The sequence below is a fragment of the Drosophila teissieri genome, chromosome 3L, assembly GCF_016746235.2.
Source record: "Drosophila teissieri strain GT53w chromosome 3L, Prin_Dtei_1.1, whole genome shotgun sequence".
NCBI classification, from domain to species: Eukaryota; Metazoa; Arthropoda; class Insecta; order Diptera; family Drosophilidae; genus Drosophila; species Drosophila teissieri.
Genome location: NC_053031.1, coordinates 4,479,557 through 4,501,363, shown reverse-complemented (window position 1 = coordinate 4,501,363; position 21,807 = coordinate 4,479,557). Strand labels below are relative to the sequence as shown.

General features: G+C 44.7%; 2 protein-coding genes across 2 annotated transcripts; both read left to right on the top strand.

Moving 5' to 3' along the window:
• The first annotated feature begins 15,177 nt into the window (after positions 1–15,177).
• Positions 15,178–16,647, top strand: LOC122617685 (odorant receptor 65a). The gene is made up of 5 exons (XM_043793635.1): positions 15,178–15,317; positions 15,368–15,539; positions 15,597–16,120; positions 16,176–16,539; positions 16,594–16,647. The coding sequence occupies exons 1-5, from the start codon at positions 15,178–15,180 to the stop codon at positions 16,645–16,647; spliced, it is 1,254 nt and encodes a 417-aa protein (XP_043649570.1).
• A 3,397-nt stretch (positions 16,648–20,044) lies between these two features.
• Positions 20,045–21,501, top strand: LOC122617753 (putative odorant receptor 65b). The gene is made up of 5 exons (XM_043793730.1): positions 20,045–20,166; positions 20,220–20,391; positions 20,449–20,969; positions 21,029–21,392; positions 21,448–21,501. The coding sequence occupies exons 1-5, from the start codon at positions 20,045–20,047 to the stop codon at positions 21,499–21,501; spliced, it is 1,233 nt and encodes a 410-aa protein (XP_043649665.1).
• Positions 21,502–21,807: the final 306 nt, after the last annotated feature.

Sequence of the window (21,807 nt, the reverse complement as noted above, 5' to 3'; positions counted from 1 at the left end):
AAACAAACACCTGCTGCTGCTGCTGCTGCTTTTGGTCGATTTTTGCATTAACATTCCGATGGCTCACATGGCTGCAGCCTTTGGCCCGAGGGATGCGATTCGCCATAATCGCCATGTGCTGCTCTGGAATACCAAAAGGATGCAGCACCACCCACCTGCTACCACTCCACCACTAGTTACCACCAGTTGCCACCATTGCCACCGCCTCAATTACAAGCTGCTCCTGACAGGCAGCGCTACGTGACACAGCCCACAAGGAGACGAGACACCTGTTGCATTGGCTACCGGTAGGGGCAGCACCTAGCCACCACCACCGACCCACGCTGATGTCCGTTAATCGAACACCGCACCGCATAACTTGTTGGCACTGACAACGACAACGGGATTTTGAACACTGATAAAAGGCGACGGCTGGGTGGTTGTGGGTGATGCGGTGGAGCTGGGAAATCAAGAAAAACCATATTTAATAAAATGACAGGGGCTGTCAGACGCCGTCAAAAGAAATACATTTTGCTGGCTGGCTGACTTGGCCTGGCTGACTGGCTGGCTGGCTGGCTGACTAGCTGAGTTGGCCTGGCTGGTTGGCGGTTTTGTTAACTTGGCTTGCGAGGCACGAGCTTTTGGCCAGCAGCAGCGGCTGAGACCGCAGACAGTTACAAAGCCACCCGCCACCCGCCAGCAGCAGCAGTCATAAGGCAAAACAAGACGGCCAAAACAATGCCAATGACAATCGACGATTATTGAACATTGTGTATTATTTGTTGTTGCATTTTGTCATTCTGTCTTGTCGCCTGTCCCTCCCACTTAAAGCCGTCCTTTTCCTTTTGGGCCCAGCAATATGGCCAATTAATATTAACGTGGGCGTGTGCGCGTTGTTTTCAATAACCCACCGCGTGTGAGCCGCGCTGATGAAGGAAATGTTATGCAAGGCAGGCACCGATGGATCCTATGTTGTAACTCCGACTTAAGTGCGTCGTTAGGAGGTGTTCTGCCATAAAAAGCAGAAGATATGGCCAACAGATGTGGCATGATGGCACAAGATGGATGGCCAGGGGAAAAGGATTTGATTTGATGTGTGTGATATGCTAATTGAGATGGACATGACGGGGCAGTAATTCCTTTGTTTTCTTGCATCTTAAGTAATGCAACTGGCGTCCGGTGATTTAATGTTAGATATGTTCGAACTAGGTAATAATATAAATAATCGCAATGGATCTAGGATATTTAATTTCTTCATAAAGTCAGCTAGTAAGTTTTAACGATCAGTTATTTGGGGGGCATTTGATGAAACGCCTTTTGAAGCGCGAAGATGCCTGGAAACCAGGTTAGATGCCAGATAGCCATGTTGCAATATTGCAACTAAAAATTATCATAACCAAAAATTATGGAAAGTTGCGCTTAAAAGTGCGGGGAGAAATTCACAGATACTGCTGCACAGATGAGCGAGTGCAAATGTCTGAAATTTGCAACAAGCCAGAACCAATTGGCTGGTAACAACAACTACAATGGCTTTGTCAAAGTCGCGGCGAGGATGCAGCTATGAAAATTGCGTTAGAAATCTGCAATTTATATCGCATTGCCCCGCACACAACGGCGCACAAAAGAGTCCCAGTCCCAGTCCCAGGCCAAAAACATAAATACGAGGCGGAAACACAGCCCAGTCAGACAACCCAGGCACCGCAAACTGAGTTTCAAGCTTTCAAGCCATGTTAACTGAATACTCTGCAGCAGATTGAAGTTAATCTCAAATGAAAAAGTTTGGAAAATAGTTTAATATTACTTGAAAAGAATGTTTTTTGATACCTCAGCTACCAGTTGATGGTCAACATTTGGCTTTCAGTTCTCAGTAGTTGCTCGTGGCAAGATACCCATGCGAAGTAGCGAGGGTAGCTGCAACGTTCGATAATCGCAATTGTTTGTTGCAGCTTGCGCGGCTTGCCCCAACGCATTCCGAGGTCTGCTGTCGTCGACGTGGCCAGGTTGTTCGGTCGGCACAGGAAACATTGGAAAATTGAGCATGGAAATGGACGACGCCACCAAAAAAAAACAAAAACAAAAGCAATAGCAAAGGCCTGGCCATCGAGTGAATAACAAAATGTGAAGAAGAGGAATGGCCGGCAACTGGCAGCGGAAAACCTCTTCATTGAGCTCCCATGATCCCAGATCCCAGATCCTCGCCAGCTTTAGCATCGGCTCACATCCCATCCGGCTGCTGTCTCATTTCGTATGCGAAAGGCGTTTGGTCGTCTCGTCGAGGAGCTGAAATTCCATGTGGCCAAGTGAGTAGAGAAACTTGGCCAACAGCTCTCCTACTGCCAATTTGTTGTTGGCCCAAACTGGAGCAATTATTGCCGTTCTAGGGGAGTGGGTGCTGACTTTTAGACATACAGGCTGTGTGTGTGTGGCGCAGGGCATCACAGTGTGTCCAAATCGATTCGGTACGCATCTTCCTGCCACTTGCGGCCTGCAGCCTGCAACATGCAACATGTTGCGGAAACAGCGCGCAAAATTGATTTGTTGCCGGCTGAGTGTTAATTGCCAGTCCACGACTGCAACCAACACAAAACAAAAAACCTAAAAAAAAAGAACTATAAAACTATAAAAAAGGAGGCGGACATCGACATGAGCTAACTGTAACTCGGGCTGCCGGAAAATCTGGGCCACCAGACTACAAAGTGGGCGTGGCACACTCCAAACTCACACTGCCCCACAATGCGGCAGCAATTATGAGCGCTGCAGCGCCGGTACGTGTGCGAATGCGTTGAAAACTCGCAAATTTCTAATGATGATATATGGCATGGTTAGGAATCAACGGGGCTAGGCTATCAAATTAACAAGATCATCGCTTCCGGCCAGCAATTGCATGAATCTCGCCATTCAATTGACTTGCGCATTAATCTCGGCAAAGGCAAACAGCCTGCTCCTTTGGTTTTTTATTATTTCTTTTTTCTGTTTTGTGACTTTGGTTTCGCACAAAATTTATGCCGAGGCGACGACTTTGATTTCACGTCAAAACTCATGGGTGTACGAATGCATCATTTTGATGGTCATCATCAGTCTCTGACTATCAAACAATCGACAAAGCGCAAAAAGCAACAAGCAGGAGCACTGGAAAAAATAACTGTTAAGTACTTTAAAAATATATATATATTGGAATCTATCTCTGAGTTTTGATTGATGCCCCAAAAATGTATGACTGGCACCTACGCTAAAATATATTTGTTCAAATGGTTCTAAACTCTTGATGTTGAAACTTACTTATAATACTTCCTCATTATGCATAATAAAAGTGTGCAAATATGTTATATATATTTTTTTGAGTGTTGCAAGCTGGGACGTTGGCGCTGCACGTTGCCAACAATTACCCAGGCCAGGTCCGCTGACTGCTACAAATTTCAGGCGTCTCAGCCAGCGACAGCAATCTGCACTCGGCCATCTAACAGCAGCAGCAACTGCAGCAAATGCAGCAAATGCAGCAACTGCAGCAGCAGTCGGAATCAGAGCTGCAGTTGCAATTGCAGTTGCAGCGAGGAAGCAGCAACCTGTTTCTGCACTTGACCATGCAACCAGCAACTGGCAACCAGCAACATGTTGCCGAATTGACAATTTCGCTAGGCTTGAGCAGGCAGCAACTGTTGCCGTTGTTGCCGTTTGTTGTTGCTGCTGGAGTTACTGTTGCCGTTGTCAATTGTCAGTGTTCCTCCTCTTTTTGTTGTTGTTGTTGTCTACTTTTTTTTTGTAGCTGCTTGGTTCGTTCTCCCCAAAGCCTGGTTTATGCAAATTGCAATGAATTTCCATGGCCTAGCTTGAGTTCAAGTTCCAAGTGGGCGTTTGATTTCAATCGCTGGCATTTTCACATATCCACGGCCATATGTTGCTGGTGTCGACAAACGGATCGGATCCGCAGTCTCTGTCCTGTTCCGCCACTAAGCCTGGCTTTTTGTATTAACGGTCTGCCATTTTCGATTTTATGTTTAGTTATATTTCAGGCTGCTCGTTATTTTTCATTGGATTCTCCTTCATATTTGGCCTCTTGATCTCGCTGCCAGCAATCTCTGGCTGACGATCATTAGGGAAAATCATTTTTCACCGCACGTCGCACATTACTCGTCGCGTCTCTCGCCAGCTTTCAATTTGTCGATCGCCGTGTGTTGATATATTTCAAGTTCCCCAAACCCCAAACCATCGAAATCCCCATCGATCGCATTTCGGGGGCCATTGCCACCGCATTCCTGGACATACATATTTCTTATGTTTTTCAGTTGAGTTCTGGGCGGTGGCCTATCTATCGGATGTATCGCCTACGCCTTGTCGCTTATCGCGTAATTTGATCTTAATGCTCATCGTGTTTGTTTATGCTCGTACCCCCAGAAACCTAAACAGAAACAGAGAAAAAATTAATCTTCCACACTTGAGGGGCTGGTAATATTCAATCGATTTATCGTCTGCTTGTTGCCTGTCAAGTGAATGGCATTAGAGCCATCAGCAGCCATGTCAGCGATGTGACATTTGAAATTGGGCATACTGGATTGGTGGAGGATTGGGATTGGGATGGGGATATGGGTAAGTGTGCGTGAGCGGACTCCCGCACGGACTGTGGGATTTTGTCGATAAAAAAAATACACTGTTTGTTGTCAAATGGTCAAATGAATAAACCTTACTAAACTTACTTGGTGTTGTAATATAATCTGCGATGTTCTGGTTTACTAGCAAAGGATCATGGCAATGAGGAATTACTTAAGTAATCTATTATATTTCCCAAAAGGATTCAAACTGACATGTAACACGTAAAATTTTCCAGCTCTCATCGTTTAACTGGGGTGATTAAATCCTTTCAAATGTCTGATAAGTCAGTGTCGAGTTTCCTGGAAAGTACAAACCCTGCCGTCAACAGATATACCCCTCACTCGGCACTATCGCTACAGGGGAATAATTATGCATTGCAGCTACAATTTCAACTGCAGCCCAAGTCGGCATTCAAATGCAGTGCACGTCGCGGCGGTCGTTAAAAATCGAACACGCACTCGAACCAATCGACCGTCGAACAATCGAGTCACATTGATCTATGTGCGTCGTCGTTGCATATGCCACACATATGATTTACGATTGAGCCATGAAGAATGTCACGATTTAATAGGCTTATCGGCAACAGGCCACAGCCATCTATGTGAGCAACCCGTTCGCCCCGAAATCAATCTGAATGAATAACTTCCTCCAACTCCGGAGATTCCGAGCGTTGGCTGCACTGCGTGCGGTCTAATTATTTTATGACCAACCCAACTTGTGGGCGGACCCCCTTGGGGTAGAATATATTTGCTTGGCTGGCTAATTAAAATTTCAAGCCTGCTTCGTTTACAATCGACACTTAAATCAGACACATGCATATATTTACGTTTTGATTTATGCCACAAATAGTAAATAACCAATAAAATACAAGTTTCGGGCTAGCACTTCCATTTGCATTGTGACACCAGCTCCGCGGGGGGGAGAGTTCCACCTGACTAACACTTGCGTTTTTACGATGCCCCCAGAACGCGGTAGACACACATAGATCAAGTGGCCCAAAAGGGGGCCAAGAGTTTACGGCCCTGCTCCGGGAATCGTTTAACTTTGATTTCGGATTTCTGATTTATTTGCCCAAGTCGCAGGCAAAATGCATCCAAGAGCCTGCCAGCACCCAGGGCTCATAAATTTCCTCATTTCCATCGACCAGCTGGGCAAGTGGGTTTTGTGTTCTGGATTCTGTATGCTCTCCTCTTTTTTCTCCACCCGGCGCTCGGGTTTTTTCTTTCATATCAACGGTTACAAATAAAAAAAAAACTCACCATAATTTTTAATTGCACAAATTTATGGCCCGAATGAGGGGCGTCGCAGTGGGCCAGATGATGGAGGGCCTCGAATCGAAGCCCGATGACGGCGTTAGCGGTTCTTTTGTCCCCGCGGGCGGAGCCATCGAGCCATGGAGCTATGGAGCTATCATTTGACCATTTTACAGCCGATTTATTTGCGTCCGCGGCAGATAAATAGCCGCGACTCCCATATACCCTTAAATATCAGGCTCAAGCGGCGCTGGACATTAAAATCGAATAAAATCAATGCTTAAAATTCGGCTCTTTAATGAATAGTCGAGTGCCATAAATCAGTAATCCATACGAGAGCAGTATTCTGCCCACATTCACATTCACATTCACATTCACATCTCATCTCATCTCGCCGGTCTGCCAATAAAACGCATTGTAATGATGCATTTATAAAAATGTTAAAATGTTTGCCTTCTTTTGTGTGCGCCCAGCGAGATATAATATTAAAATTAATTTAACAGCCCCACATAATACCATACAGCCAGAAAATCAATGCGTACACAACACGAAATGAGGCTCATTTGGGTATCCATAAAAAACCGGGGAAAAAGAAGGTGGAATCCGATCCGGCAGAGAAGCTCATCATCAACTCGCTTGGCTTGTATCCTTCGCTGATATCCTCCGTTGGCATTTAAACTCTGGCACTTGCCTCTGTTTTAGATAAAATATATTTGGCATAAACACCAAGAATTGCTACAGCAACGATGCTAACAACTGCAGCAGAGGATTGCCCGCAATATACTCGCCATATAGGATCCCAGCTCTGGGGGCTCATATTTCAATTTCGATTTTTGAAAACGATGTGCGAGCTAAGCGCAAACAAACAAACACGCCAAAGCAAACAGATAAACAGCCAAATACATTGAATGAGTTTATACCCTACATGTGTATATATGCATAATATGTACAGCTGCACTGGGAAAAAAAGGAACTATGTGCAATAAGAAAAGGTATGTCTTAGTGCGATGACTATGGAACATAATCAAATGAAGTGGAGTGTAAGCAAAACTGTTGCTATTGAAAGGAACTGTAACTTGGAAAGTGCATAAATGAAATGCATTTCCTAACATTTATCTGACCTTTTTTGTTCAGTGTTTTGTGGATGCTGCTCACATATCTATGCGTTGTGTCCGACATGGGATGCGACACGGATGCGACTCGGAATTGGAGCTGGGACTGGAATCGCAACGCGGCGAGGGATGGAGGGATGGCTGGCGGGGATCGGCTGCTGTTTCGCACAAACGCATTGCAACTTTGGCCCTGGCAGCGTCGATGTCGCCGACGTCGTTGCGAAATGTCCAAAAATGAGGCACAAACATGCGCATGAATTTTGCAACTTGCCACAACCGCAGGTTCAGGTTCAGCGTTCAGCGTTCAGCGTTCAACGTTCAGCGTTCAACGTTCAACGTTCACCATCAGGACTAACAAGTTGGCCCCTGCTGCCAGAGTGGCTGTTTCCAGGCCAGGAAATGCAGCGCAAATAAATGAGGCAGGCAGCAGTCGCTTGACCCTCGTCCGCCAATATTTTTGCCATTTGTAATTTTATATTTTGTGCCACCGGACGGACAAACGAACGGAGAGAGGGCAGTGTTTGCATTTTAGATTTGCCTTATTGGAAATTCTATCTGGAGCAGGAACATATGTTCCCCGTTCTCGATACATATGAATGTTATTTTTATTTTCTGTTTTTTTTTGTAGCTTTTTTTTGGGCCAGCACGAGACTGGCAGCTGTTGTGGTGGCCCGGGGTGCAAGTGTTTGGGCCAACACCTTGATGGGCCCGAAATGAGCCAGGGAGTTGCCTAAACTTTGGCTAATTGCCAGGCGGGTCGTAGACAAGTGTGCCTTTCGCGCCCCGTGGGGCAGAAAAGCAGAAGAGCAGACGCCGCAGCACTCAGACAGTCGGGCATTTGCATAAACATGCAACGTGTCTAATACCCGCAGGAGATGGACCAGACCGGGTCCAGACTTCCGGCTCAAGGCCGCAACAAGCGGCAAGAGGCAAGAGGCAAGCGGCAAGCGCCAAGCTGCAGGCCAACTTGACTACACTGTTTTGAGTGACTAATGCTAGTTTTTGCCATGAAATTTCGCTTTTGCAGCCCCACAACAGCAGGGATTCAATTAACAGCCGAAACGGACATGAAAAGGGCGTGGTGCGGCAAATGAAATCAAACTGGAACTGCTGAATTGGGACCAAAGTTCCTCAAAGTTCTATCTACCAAAAAAAACCGAAGAAACTTTCCAATTGAAGTTGCTGGCTAAAACATACGAACTTGAACTTGGCAGAAAAACTACCTACCGCATTTCGTGGCCGGCATCCCAAAATGGACAAAGTCAACGTTCGGCGGCATCTCGCAAGTGGCGTTTTGTCAAATATTTCCGAACAGTTTGTGTGTTTTGCAGGAGGACTGGTTAGTTGGGAAAGCGGCAACGACTGGCGGAGGGTCTTCACGACTTTTATTTAATGAATTTCGCAAATTTCTGGCGGCAGCATCTCACGCATGCGAATGGCTCTGACAAAAGGCCAGCCCCATACAGAACTTGTCTCCGCCGTACACAATGTGCAAATAATTGTCTCAATTCTTTGGATTCCGACGATCTGCAAGATCACAAGTTGCACAAGTTGCACAACCGCGGCAGAAACTGAATGAGTTCTGCTCGAGACGGCGATTATCGGTTATCTGAGTGTTTTAGGCGCCTCTGGGGCAGATACAAAGACCCGTCTTTGACAGTGAATATGGGGTTTTTGTTTTCGTGGGGGATGGGAGGTGGCCTATGGAAATTGCAATTGCTCAGGCTTCGATTTAAAGTTCCTCATTCCGGGACCATCATTCCGAAAAGTCATCAAAAAATATTCCATTGATTTGCGCACAGAACAAGCCTAGTTCGTGCCTCGAATTCCTTTCACATTCATTGACTTGGGCTTCACTGACTTCCCAGCTACACCACGAAATTATTTAAACTAAAATTATGTTTAAAATGATCCAGAGAAATATAGCTTCATGCTAGAACTCCACTTAAAACAGAGAAGTTACTAGAATAATATGAATCGACTGGTCTTCGGTTCTTTCAGAATGAATTTCCAAACGCAGATGACAATGAGGCAGGCAGGCCAACATGGAAGGTGAGCTGGCTAAAACGACACAGGACGGCGGGCACAGTGCCTCCGAAAATAAATGTTCGCACAAATCGAAAAGGAACGGAGAGCGTATGGCAAATGAAAAACAATCGTCGTCAGTCAATTCGAATGGGATTCGGGGTATGCGCGACAGGTATGAAAGCCTATGAAAGCCGGGCTCAAACTCCCGGCGACTCTTGGCTAAGACCTGGCGACAATTTTTCAATTGTCTGCCTGCCTGCCGTGCATTCGACTTTGGCAACCATGGAGGTCGTCGTTGTGTTTTTTGTTTTTATTTTTTTGTTTTTTTTTGCCAATGCCGCATTGCTCACATAACCAATGCAATGAAAAGCGCCGCAGCATTGCAAGTTGCATATAAAAATCTGTTTTCGACTGCGACTTGTTAATTGCGCACATCGCGAGGGGGGCATTTAATTGTTGTCGCAGCTACTGTTGACTGCCTTGAACCAACTGAACCAACTTGGCCAACTGAATGTCTGGGTCTGGGCCAGTTCAGGAATCAGTTTTCTTGGCCCTGACAAGGGGACCCTGTGCGTGGGCAGCTCCAATTACGCGCCTTATATTTATATACCAGCAGCCGAGTTACCGAGTTCATACAACGCCTCCCGCGGAGATGGCTTACGCTTCAGCGGGTTTTTGGTTTCTGGCTTACAAGAGTGAGGAAGCGGGAGCAAGGCACTGGCAAACGAAAACAAAACTAATTAATAAATTAATTATGCCATTACAATAATACACACAAGCACACACACAGCAACCACCAGAGGAGCGACCCCGAGACTCACGCACTTTAATTATGAATATTTTCATGCTAAAATATGCATGCACTTGCCGAAGAAAAGCAGGCGAGGTGGTTACATACAGGGTAGCAAGGGGGACTTGGGGTGTGCACTTATGTCTATCATGTATGAGGGAAAACTGGGAAATATTTTCTAAAATTTTGGAATGTGTAATTTCTTGTCACTTAATATGGTACCACATGGCACTTTATGTGGTACTAAGTTTTCTGTATAAAGTTACTTTAAGAGTATAAGAGTATAAGTTTTTTCGGCAATAAATTAAATTTCATTTAATAAAACAAGAAATTAAAAAATGTAATTTTTTACTGAATTTGTTAATATATATTTTGCTTATTATTTGATTTCTTATTAAGTTTCATTTACTTACAGGGTACCATCCCTTCGCATCCCCATCGCTCGATGAGTTCTGGCTGTTTTGGTGGTGGCTGGCGCTGCTGTTCCTCCAACGGGAGTTGACTTAATTACCTGCCCCCAGGTGAGGCGGCCCTCGCCGCTTTTGGGAGAGCGAGTTCAGGTGGGTTCGCAGGGTGAGGTCGCGCAGGGGTCATGAGTGGCAGGGGGGCAGGGAGGGGGAGCGGCAGGTTGGCTTCGTTTTGACATGGCTGCGTTTTTTTGGCAGCTAATTAGTGACGTTTGAATTAATTAAATACCAAAAAGGGCAATTTCATGGAAATTTTCCCAATTTTCCCAACGATTCTCGCATTTGCATTTGTGTGTAGTGCAGTGCAAAGCGCTCGGCCATGGCGAGCCATTTAGATGAAATCTATTGCATTTTATTCGAAATTTTATTCCCATGTTAACAGTTCTATTATCCTTGCGGCCATATCGGCCATACTAGCAACCATACCAGCTCCCCAAATCCAAAGTCCCCAATCCCCAATCCCCTCTCCATTTACCAGCCCAGCGAACTGCGAGCGCGGCCGTATGATAAATCGCAGCATTTACGTGTGTGCGCCCAGGCAAATATATCAGGCGGGCAAGGTCATAAATATTAATTGTGTTTCGGCGGTGGGACTGGCGATGGAGCTGGGAGCACACTCCCACACTGCGGGAAATACTCTACTTTATAACAAAAAAATCTAACATTTTACAGACAAATTTAGCATAGTTAACACGCTTCAAACACAAATGCTTCAAATAAACAATCATAAAACGGAAATTAACTTCTTTTAACTTGGTTTGTATAACATCAAATAACTAATGATTATGAATTGTATGCATATTGATATTGATTTCATTTTATTACCCATCTTTCGTATCACAACTGCCTGGTTTTATTATTATATTACATTTTGCAGTCCTCGTTTATAGGCATTGATTTTAAACACATTATTCGGGCTGTAAAGTATGTTAATCTAATATATATAGTTGGACAAGGCAGCACAAATAAATCAAGATTGCACTGGCTAATATCCATGTACTATGCTTTTCCCTGTGCATGGGGAGCGGGTTCGGGACCTATCCTTAGTTTGCATGTTGCACTGCTGCAGTGTTGCACTGTTGCAGTGTTGCACTGTTGTATTGTTGCAGTGGCATGAGCCCGTTGGCTAGGTGTTTTTGGCCTGGCCGACGTTGCCGGTCCGATGCCATTATCAATCGATCGAACGCGAGCTGCATTTGCTTAGCGGTTTGCGCATGAACGGGCTGCATCGAATCCAATCGAAGGCAAATACTCTCGTACATCGCATATTGCTAATAAATATTCAGCGTTCGAGTGGATTATGTTGTGATGGCGCGCCGATGTCCTGGCCCCCAAAAAAAACAAAAACCACCAGTGACAAACTGTTGTTGTGTCTGGCCAATATTTGCAGAGCACTGTGGCCAATAGATGTGTCCGCACAGCTTTCATTAGCCCGGCTCGAACTTTAAGCCAGCAGCTCGGACTCAAGTCGCCTGCAGTCAGGAGTTATTCATAAGCGTCGAGTGCCGCAAAATCGCAAAATGCAGTGCACTGTGTAGCATACAGTGGATTGGAGTGGAGTGCACTGGTAGTGGTCGAGTGCAGTCGAGTGCCGCTGTGATTAATATCCCAGGAATGCAGTTTATTGTAGCGCGACGACAACAGCAGCACCCGACTTGGGGGCTGGGGGGCGTGGCAGCGGGAGACACTTGGCTGGAAGGTGGCACCACCACATGTGCCGGGGTCAGAGTGGCCAACGCAATCCATACTGTAAAAATGATATTTGGCAGATTCAACAATATATTATATTATTTGTATGTTTAAACATTAATTAAACTGTTAATTTGTTGAGATTATCCGCATATTACCACTTCATGCAGTCAATTAACTACAATAAAATAATTTTAAGTTAATTTGTATTATCTAAAATGAGATCACTATTAATAAAACAATATTGTTTACATTTCCTAAGGACGACTAACAAATATTTCTCAGTGCAGCAACACTTTACGAAGAGGCGCGCAGTTTTTTCTAAGGCCGCGGGGCGACGCAAATTTGTGTGCATTATATTTTGTAAATTTTTTTGTATTTTCCCAGATTTTCTTTGGCTTTCAATTTTTTTTGTTGTTGCCTCTGAGGTTTTTCCTCAGCTATTTTAGCTCAGTTATAAATTACGCCAAGTGTGTTTGTGTGTTGCATAATCTGAGTGCTGAAATCTGTGGCATCCACTCGAGAGCAAATGCAAACAGCGCCGGAGAGAGTGAGACGAGGGTCAGGAGCAGGGCCACCTCTGGAACCTATTGTTCTAGAGGCCCCCACCTCCACCACCACCACAATGGAGCTGGGAAATCGGGAGGGGGGCGAAAGGCTGGAAGAAGAAGTCGCCGGAGCTGCTGCAGAACTTGACCGCCACGCTCATAATAGAGTCATAAAATTTTAGTGCGCCGCTTGGCCAACTTGCCGCTTGCCGCTGAACCCGCGATATCGGGGAACCCCCGTGGCGCCACGGAGTCAAAGCCGTTTTGCTTTGTTGGCCATTGTGCCGGCCATTTACTCGGACCATAGAAATATATAATTGTGATTAATTATACGACATAAAGGTGCTTTAGATACAGCGTTTTGATGCATTTATTAACCGAAAAATCACTTGAAACTCTCCGCCGAGCAATCTCTTGCCCCACTGCATCACTGCGTCTATTATCAATTGTAATAAAAGTTGGCCTTTCAAATTTGAAGCTGGCAATATTTGGGGCGTTGCAGCTGCCGCGGGCTGTGGATCTGGGAGTATTTATGGATCCATCCACGATATGGGCGAAATCCAAATAGGCAGTTGTGAAGTTTGATAACCGACTTGATCCGATCAAGAGGCATCTTAAGGTTAATTTTATGTGGATTCCACAGGACTATCGGTTATAGCCATTCGTTGTGGGTTTTATGATAGTTAAGTCGTGGTTATTACAATAGTAAAGTCCAGTGGATACATCAAATTGTGCATGACTGTATAATCGGAATACTCCATTTAAACTTTACAACTCTGAAGACTAGTTATTTTAGAAAAAGCTACAAAATGACCTGTTTGAATCATTCCGAGTTGCCATTGCCGAGCAGATCGTCGTTCTAAGCCCAGCTGGTCTCCCTAGGAGCAACCTTAATTGAGTTCATACGGCGCATTTTTGATTGTCAGTGTTGTCATGGCCAGCGGACGGATGGCCAACGGACGTAATGGAGTACACCGCGGCACAGGACAGAGTGCCAGCGACAATGGAGCCATGGAGCAGCTCGGAGGAGCTGGCTTCGTTATCACACAGAACATGGCAGCACATGGGAATTGCAGCCTCCTGGTGACGACCGCACTCTCTGAATGGCAGGGACAATGGATGGTTAGGGAGCCTTTGGCGGGGACAGGAGCAATGCATTTGGACAAGACGCGCCAAAGGCAGAACCCGAACCTCTGAATCAGAATCAGCAACAGCAACAGCAGCAGCAGCAGAAACAGATTCCCTGACAAGAGCAATCCATCCACAAAGGCAACGGCAAAGGCATTTCATGCTCATCAAATGCGTTGACATTGAACAATTGCGCGTAATGTTGTCGTACACTTGACAAGCGCGCAAATTGTAGTGCTACCTGTACTTGAGCCGCAATTTTGCTCAAAGCGAAAGCTCCATCGCAGTCAGTTCCCAAAATCGATCGATGTTTGTTTTGGTCTAGCCGAAAACCTACCACTACCTACTACTTTTGATGGAAATTGGCAGAGTTGTCTGTCTGTCTGATTGCTGTGACGTTTGTCGTTTGTCGTTCGCCGTTTGCAGTTTGCCGTTTGCCGTTTGATGTTCGCTGTTTTGTGGCCTTAATGAAGCGAACGACATTCACCGGACAAGTTCCAAACGTATCTGCCACATCCAATCCAAGTCCAGTTTCCACATCTCAGCCACTAGCCAAATATGCGGCGACAAGTCCTCACTAAATGCTATCCAGATTAATAAGTCCCAGCCAGTGTGGGTGATGTGAGCCTCATGTGGAGCGAGATACGATAGTAAAAGTCAAAAGTCGCTCCAGGCTCACCAGACGTACCACACTCAAACAATACGTATCTTTTGGCCTTTACTTTAAATACAACTTAAAGAAATACTTAAAGTAATATCCTACTTTCTAAAAGCAATTAACTGAAGTATGTTGAGCCAGAAGTTTTAGCTAAAATTTCTCTATATCATTTACTTATTTATTTACAAAGTTTGGTGCCTAAATTATATATTCCTTTATGAAGGGCGAAAGATTTACTTTGCTGATACTGCCGACCTTAAGTGATGTTTTTTAAAGTGCATAGCCACTCCACCTTCGATTTTGGGGCTACCAAATTTGGCCAAGGCAATATTTTGTTCGTTTGGCAGGCCGTTAGAGATTTGCAAAAGGTAAAACTGTAAAATGCATTTCGGTTTGCCTTAAATGGAGCGGGGAAAAGCCAGCAGAACGCACGATAACGAAAGAAAAGTGCAAACATTGTTGCAGAACCGCACCGAGTGTGCAAATTTGCCTTTCGATGCCGACCCGGCTAGAAATCCAACCAAAAGACTGGTAACATGCATTCGGAACGGGGATCCAAACAACAATGGGCCCACAATGGCAGAGTGGCAACACAGAGAGGCTCTCCTCCGATAATCGGAGCTGGCACTCGAAGACTGCTCCTTGGATTTTAAGTGGACGTCATTCGCGAGTATTCGCCAATAATTGCAGTTGCAAATATGAGTTTTCCCATTTACTATTTCCCATTTTCCGTGCCCCAATCCTCATTTCCCATTCCCCAATCCCCATTTCCCAGGCCGTGGCAGCTGCAAAGTTCTCGGCCAGCCATTTGCCATAATGAGCAGTAAGTTCCATCGTTATTTATTCAGTAATTCCACACCTCGTATGCGTATAAAACAGTTAACCATTTCAGGTCATCAGACACACACCTACTATTTGTATTGGATCGGGATTGAAAGATGACCGAGCTGCAGAGTGAGCGGAAAAATGCAAATTGGGTTCGATTGTTGGGGCCGTTTTTCGAAAGTTGGGCTGTTTTCAAGGCTCCCCAGGCGAAATCCCGACACATCATCGCCTACTGGACTCGCGACCAGCTGAAGTATGATTTTAAAAGAATTTATAGCATTAAAGTAACATCTTTTCTTACAGAGCTTTAGGTTTTTACACGAACTCGGAGGCACGTCGTCAGTCCAGAGTTGTGGCCTGGCAATATTTCGTTTTGATTCAACTAGTCATTTCCATGGCATCTCTGTTTTATGGTGCCCGTGAACACATCGGTGATACTGTCAATCTGGGTCGAGATCTGGTCTTCATCATAACGGTTAGCAGAAAACGTTACCCTTGACCATCTTATATCATAACCATTTTACATCCTCAGACCATATTTATTTGCTTCAGACTGGTGTTCTTTGCTCAATATGCTGATGAGATCGATGTCATAATCGATGACCTCGAGGACATCTATCATTGGAGTATAAAAGGGCCTGGATGGAAGGAAGTGCAGGAAACCAAGCGTTTGCGTTTCCTATTGTTTATGGCCTTGGTCATTTCTTGGTTTACCTGTCTAATACTGTTTATGCTGATCAAACTATCCACACCTTTTTGGATTGAATCGCAGATATTGCCCTTTCACGTCGCCTGGCCCTTTCAACTTCACGATCCAGCGAAGCACCCGATTGCCCATGTCATCATCTATGTATCACAAAGCACCACCATGTTGTACTTCCTGATTTGGCTTGGTGTTGTGGAGAACATGGGTGTGTCCATATTTTTCGAGCTAACTTCTGCTTTAAGGGTTTTGTGCATCGAACTACAAAATCTGCAGGAACTTTGCCAGGGCGATGAAGAGATGCTTTTCAGGGAGCTTTGTCGAATGACCAATTTCCATCAGCAAATCATCCTGTAGGTATCTATCCTTAAGCTATGCACTACTATAAATATATCTTTTTATAAACAGACTTACAGATCGCTGCAACCACATTTTCAACGGCGCTTTTATCATGCAAATGTTGATTAACTTTCTGCTCGTCTCATTGTCACTTTTTGAGGTACTGGCAGCCAAAAGGGATCCTCAAGTGGCAGCCGAGTATATGGTTATCCTGCTAATGACTCTGGGACACCTCTCGTACTGGTCGAAATTCGGGGATATGTTTTCGGAGGAATCGAAGCAAGTGGCTTTGGCTGTGTACGAAGCCTATGACCCGAATGTTGGTTCCAGGACCATCCACCGGCAATTTTGTTTCTTTATTCAGAGAGCTCAAAAGCCACTAATCATGAGGGCAACTCCATTTCCCCCTTTCAATCTAGAGAACTACATGTTTGTAAGTAATATTCAGAGATGTCTTCTACACTTAATTGATCAGTTGCCTTTGCAGATTCTAAAGCAGTGCTATTCAATTCTAACTATACTAGCAAACACGTTGGAGTAGATTTATTGTGGCTTTTAATTTCAGTTCTAGATCATTACTAACAGAAACATAATTAGGACAATAGCGCTAAATGCATTAAAACACTTAAAGCTTTATTAAATCAACCCCAAGTCTGCAAATGATATCGAACATTTTGGGGCCACTTAAAGAAAGTTCCGCAAGGAGCCTGCATTTTATGCATGCAACCCCAAAAGGTCGCCACTGCACCCGATGCAACTTGCAATACTGTTTCCCAACCGCTCGAAGATTGGGCTCATAAATTGCAATTGTGTGGGGAGCTCTGGAAACTGGGAGCTGGCAGCTGAAGGCTGGTTTTCTTCCAAACCGATGGATGTTGGCTGCTGGTCCCTGGCTGGCGTTTGACTGCACCGTCATTAGCTTGATTGAATCTTATTGTTGGCAATTAACCTTCGCAGCGATGGGGCCAAGCGTCTGAGGGTCTGTGGGGCTACGATCCTGACATTCTGGCCGCATGGACGAGGCGAATAACTTCATTTGCCACGACAACATGGCATAAAACATGTCATCTTCCTGGGCCGCACTAATTGCCAACGACAAGGAGCCCAAATTAATTAGCCAACGCCAACGGATTAGGTCAATAAACAATATCCAACTCACTAGCATTTGCATGTGCACGAGCAAAAACCTGTTAGTTTTGGCCACGAAAAGTGAAAAGCTTACCAAAATTTAGCCTGGATTTCGGCGGCACAGTTAGAAACAGTGGGCTTACTCAACAGTATTCACAACTATAATTTATTTACTAGCTAAAATTAGCATAAATATAAAATAAAAATAAAATATATAAGTGTTACTAATATATGCATAGGAGTAATTTTTGAAGATTTTCTTGATATTTTATCAGGTAAACGAAATAGACCCCACAGTCCGGCGACAAAGTTGAACAGCAAGCGATTTGTCAGACTGCAGTTTCTTTTTCTCGTTGTGGCTCATTCAAAAGCCACTTCCTACTTGCATTTGAATATTCGTTATTGCAATTGCATTTCGCTTGTGTTTATTTACTTAGACGACTTCTCCGTCTGCTCCCCGTGAGCCGCTGAAGATCCCACTTCTTGGCCGTTTTCCATCTAAATTGCATGCAGCGCCTTTGTCATGACATGACAGCAGCCTAATTCATCATTATGGCTACACAGGACCGACTGCATCGATGGAGCTAAAAACCAGGGGGATCGGGAATGCGAAGGGGCTGGGGGTTTTGGGGATTGGGTACTGGGGATTGGGAGAGTTTTGTCGCGACTTTCGCTAGACGATTGGCATGAGATGCAGTTGCCAAGCTGCAAGTTTTGCATCTGAACAGCGATCTCGGTGGACTCGGACTGCGACGTGATTCATTCATGCGCAGTAGTTGGATTTTCGCTTGCATGCAGCTGGCTACGTTGATGATAATGATGATGCATGCGCCCGGGCTTAGGAGCTGGTTAGATGTGCCACCAACTGGCAAACTGTGGCCAGGGAAGTGGGGCACGGCATAAGATGCACTTTAGAAGGCAAAAGTGCAACGTCGATAGGCTGATGATTCGCCTGTCGACATTCAACGAGCCAAGCCGGGCCAAGACGACGACATTATCGTCGGCAGAAGTCAGGGATGTCAGTGGCAGCTTCGGGACCAGCTCAGTTATTTGTATGGTTTATTATCTCCGCACAATATCGCTCATTGTGGGGGCTTGTCGAGGGGCCGCGGCAAAGTTGGTTATTGAGAGCCCAAGCGCCTAGAAGTGAAACTTCTGAGACGCACTCGCAAGTATGAATCTGAGTTGCGACGCAGCACTTAAATGGGTTCAAATGCAGTCAAGTACACTTGGGAAAGGTATACAAAATGTGTGTTCAAGAGGTTCTTAAAACATTGCTTTAAACTAGTTTTTATTAGTATTTATATGACATTCCATCTAGCACTACATCTTAATTACCCTGACATGCTTTGCTTCCTCTGCTGTCGGGCAAAACTTAAGATCCCAATCGAGTGGCCAAAATCGTGTGACATTGTAAATCGACGACAATAACCGACCCAGTTAACAGGCCCCGATTCTAAGGCCGCTTTTTGTACACCCAATTTGCTGACATGCGCCAATTCCCGCGAAACAAAAAAAAAAAGAAGTAACAGCGAAAAGGTGTCGAAAAGACAGTCGGTCCGGATTCGGTGGCCGGGCCACTTAATCATCGGAGTCGAACCAAGCAGGACAAATGCCATGCACGACTTCATTATTAGGCAGCCCCATATGCACATCATCATCGCCGCCGAATCGTTGCCATGGACTCGTGACATGGCCTCCAGATTGGAGCTGGAGCTGGTCGTAGCCTAGCTGCTCCTCTGATTAGTTTTCCCCCTCATTTGCCTCTCATCAAGGCACGAAAATGTCCCTCAAATTTGTTTGTATGAAGCCAGGAGGAGTTTCCATTAAATTCCTTGTGGCTTCTGGTGGCTGTCGCTAATGAAGTCATAAAACCGCATGACATTTTCGATGCCTCCGAGGAGGAAAGCCGCACGGATCTCACTTTTTGTCAGACGATCTTGTTGGTCTCTGTTGTCCGAGGAGCAGTTCAATCGTTCCAATATGCAAATGCCCCATTCACCCGCCGCCACCCACGGATTGAGGACCGCGAACTGAATGCTCCGATCCATATGACCATATGACCATATGTTCATATCGGACCCCAAATCTTTCGCTTTCGATTGCGCCGAGCTGCGCCCTCCGTCCAAAAACACTCCACTCCACTGCACTCCACTCCACTGAACTTGCCTTGCGTCTAAGCCGGGCTTTATCTGCTCCGAGACGGTTTTTTTTTGCATTTCATTTCGTTTCGCCGGCTTCGTGCTGCAAATATGCAAAAATGCTGCAATCTGCGGACAGCACGTTCGGAGGGCCTTTCGTGTCATAAATGGCATAAATATTCCTTCTTGACCGGGCAACCTAAATATTTCCAGCTCTGCAGATGCTGCTTTCATCGCCGTGGTGAAGGGAAGAAAAAAAATTATTTTATAACAATGCCAACTTTCACTTTTTCGGCTTGTAAGTTCAGCAGAGATCTCCACCGAAATCGAAATTGAATCGTTTTTCATTTTTATATACTGCTCCATTATTGATGTTCAGTTGCGCGAAATAAATTATCAGAAAACTTGCAGCAACTAATTCCACATGTGGCAATGTGAAAGCGATTAGCGCCTGGCAAAGCAGATGCCAAGTTCTCGCCTAGTAATTACTATAAACGGTGAAACATTTTAGCCCATTATCATCACACAGGAAAAACTTATTAAATTCATTTTGCATATATGTAATTATCATAAAAAAATTGAATATTTTTTCCAGTGACCATCAGTTGCAATATTTAACACGCCTCACATAGAGCCCCTACAGCACTTAAAAACCAGAGGTGTTTGGAAATGGATTTACGAGGCAGTATCCATCGTTTTGTGAAGTTTTTTAAGATCGGCTGGAGGATTTACCGCGATCCACTGCTGGAGTCCAGCCACTCCTCACTTCACTATTGGCGGGAGCAGATGAAGTCTGAAGAAAGAATATATATTTTCAGCTAAAATCCATAAATGTTGTTTGCAGGGCAATGGTATTGTTTACTACGACGGAGGAACGCCAGTTGCCCTACCGATCTACGTGGCACACTTTAGTAAAAATTCAACTCTTCGTTTTTTTCGCTTCAATGTGCTATGGATTTGTGGAATCGATTGGGAATCATGTTGAAATGGGACGGGATTTTGCTTTCATACTTGGGGTAAGAAAATATTATTATGTTTATAACTTATTAAGTAACTTATATTTCTACTTGCAGGCATTTTTTATTGTGTTTAAGGTTTACTATTTTCACTGGTATGGCGATGACCTTGACCAGGTGATCAATGAACTGGATGCATTTCATCCTTGGGCACAGAAAGGTCCTAACGCAGTGGATTATAAAACTGGCAAACGTTGGTACTTCGTGATGGCTTTCTTTTTGGCCTCATCATGGTCGTTCTTCTTGTGTGTTTTCATATTGTTACTCATAACGTCACCCATGTGGGTTCATCAGCAGAACCTTCCCTTTCATGCAGCCTTTCCTTTTCAATGGCACGAAAGATCGCTTCACCCCATTAGCCACCTTATAATCTATGTGTTTCAGAGCTACTTTTCAGCGTATGCTCTGACTTGGCTTTTGTGCATTGAGGGGCTGTCTGTTTGTATTTATGCGGAAATAACTTTTGCCATCGAAGTTTTATGCCTGGAACTACGCCAAATTCACCGAAATAATAATGGCCTTGCAGAGCTGCGAATGGAGACGAGTCGCTTGGTCAGGCTTCATCAGAAGATTGTGGAGTTAGTATTTAAAATTGGAAAATCAGCTTTTCCTCTTGCACCTAAAAACCTTTGAATAGAATTTTAGATCGAACCAACAACGTTTTTCACGGTACCCTCATAATGCAAATGGGGGTTAACTTTTCCTTGGTGTCCATATCAGTTTTAGAGGCCATGGAGGCCCGCAAGGATCCCAAGGTGGTGGTCCAGTTTGCAATCCTCATGCTGCTCGCCTTGGGGCATCTATCCATGTGGTCCTTCTTTGGAGACATGTTATCCCAGGAGTCATTGAAGATATCGGATGCAGCTTATGACGCTTACGATCCCACCAAAGGATCCAAAGATGTCTATAGAGACCTCTGCCTAATAATCAGGCGTGGCCAGGAGCCTCTGATCATGAGAGCCAGCCCCTTTCCGTCCTTTAATTTAATAAACTACAGCGCTGTAAGGTTATTAAATCATTTCATATATAGCAATTACTTACCTATTGGTTTTTCAGATACTTAACCAATGCTACGGAATCCTGACATTTTTGCTAAAGACATTAGATTGAATCCCATCCAGACACAAAAAATTTATGAAGTATTTGGCGTTTTGACCATATGCTCCCTTACATATAAGCCCACAGTCCTATCGACAGGCTTGAATATTAGCCCCATAAAAGACAGAATTAAGTCCAGGTGTTATGCAATCAGTGGGGGTCAAGGTTCAAATCGCCCTGCTGAAAATTAGGCGTTACCAGCGATAAAGCAAAACACATAGGTTGTAATATGATTTTGTTTAATTTGTTGGTTTTTATTTTCTTTTCGTATTTTGTGTGCCTAAATTATTTCTGCACAATTTAATGAATTTGTTATGA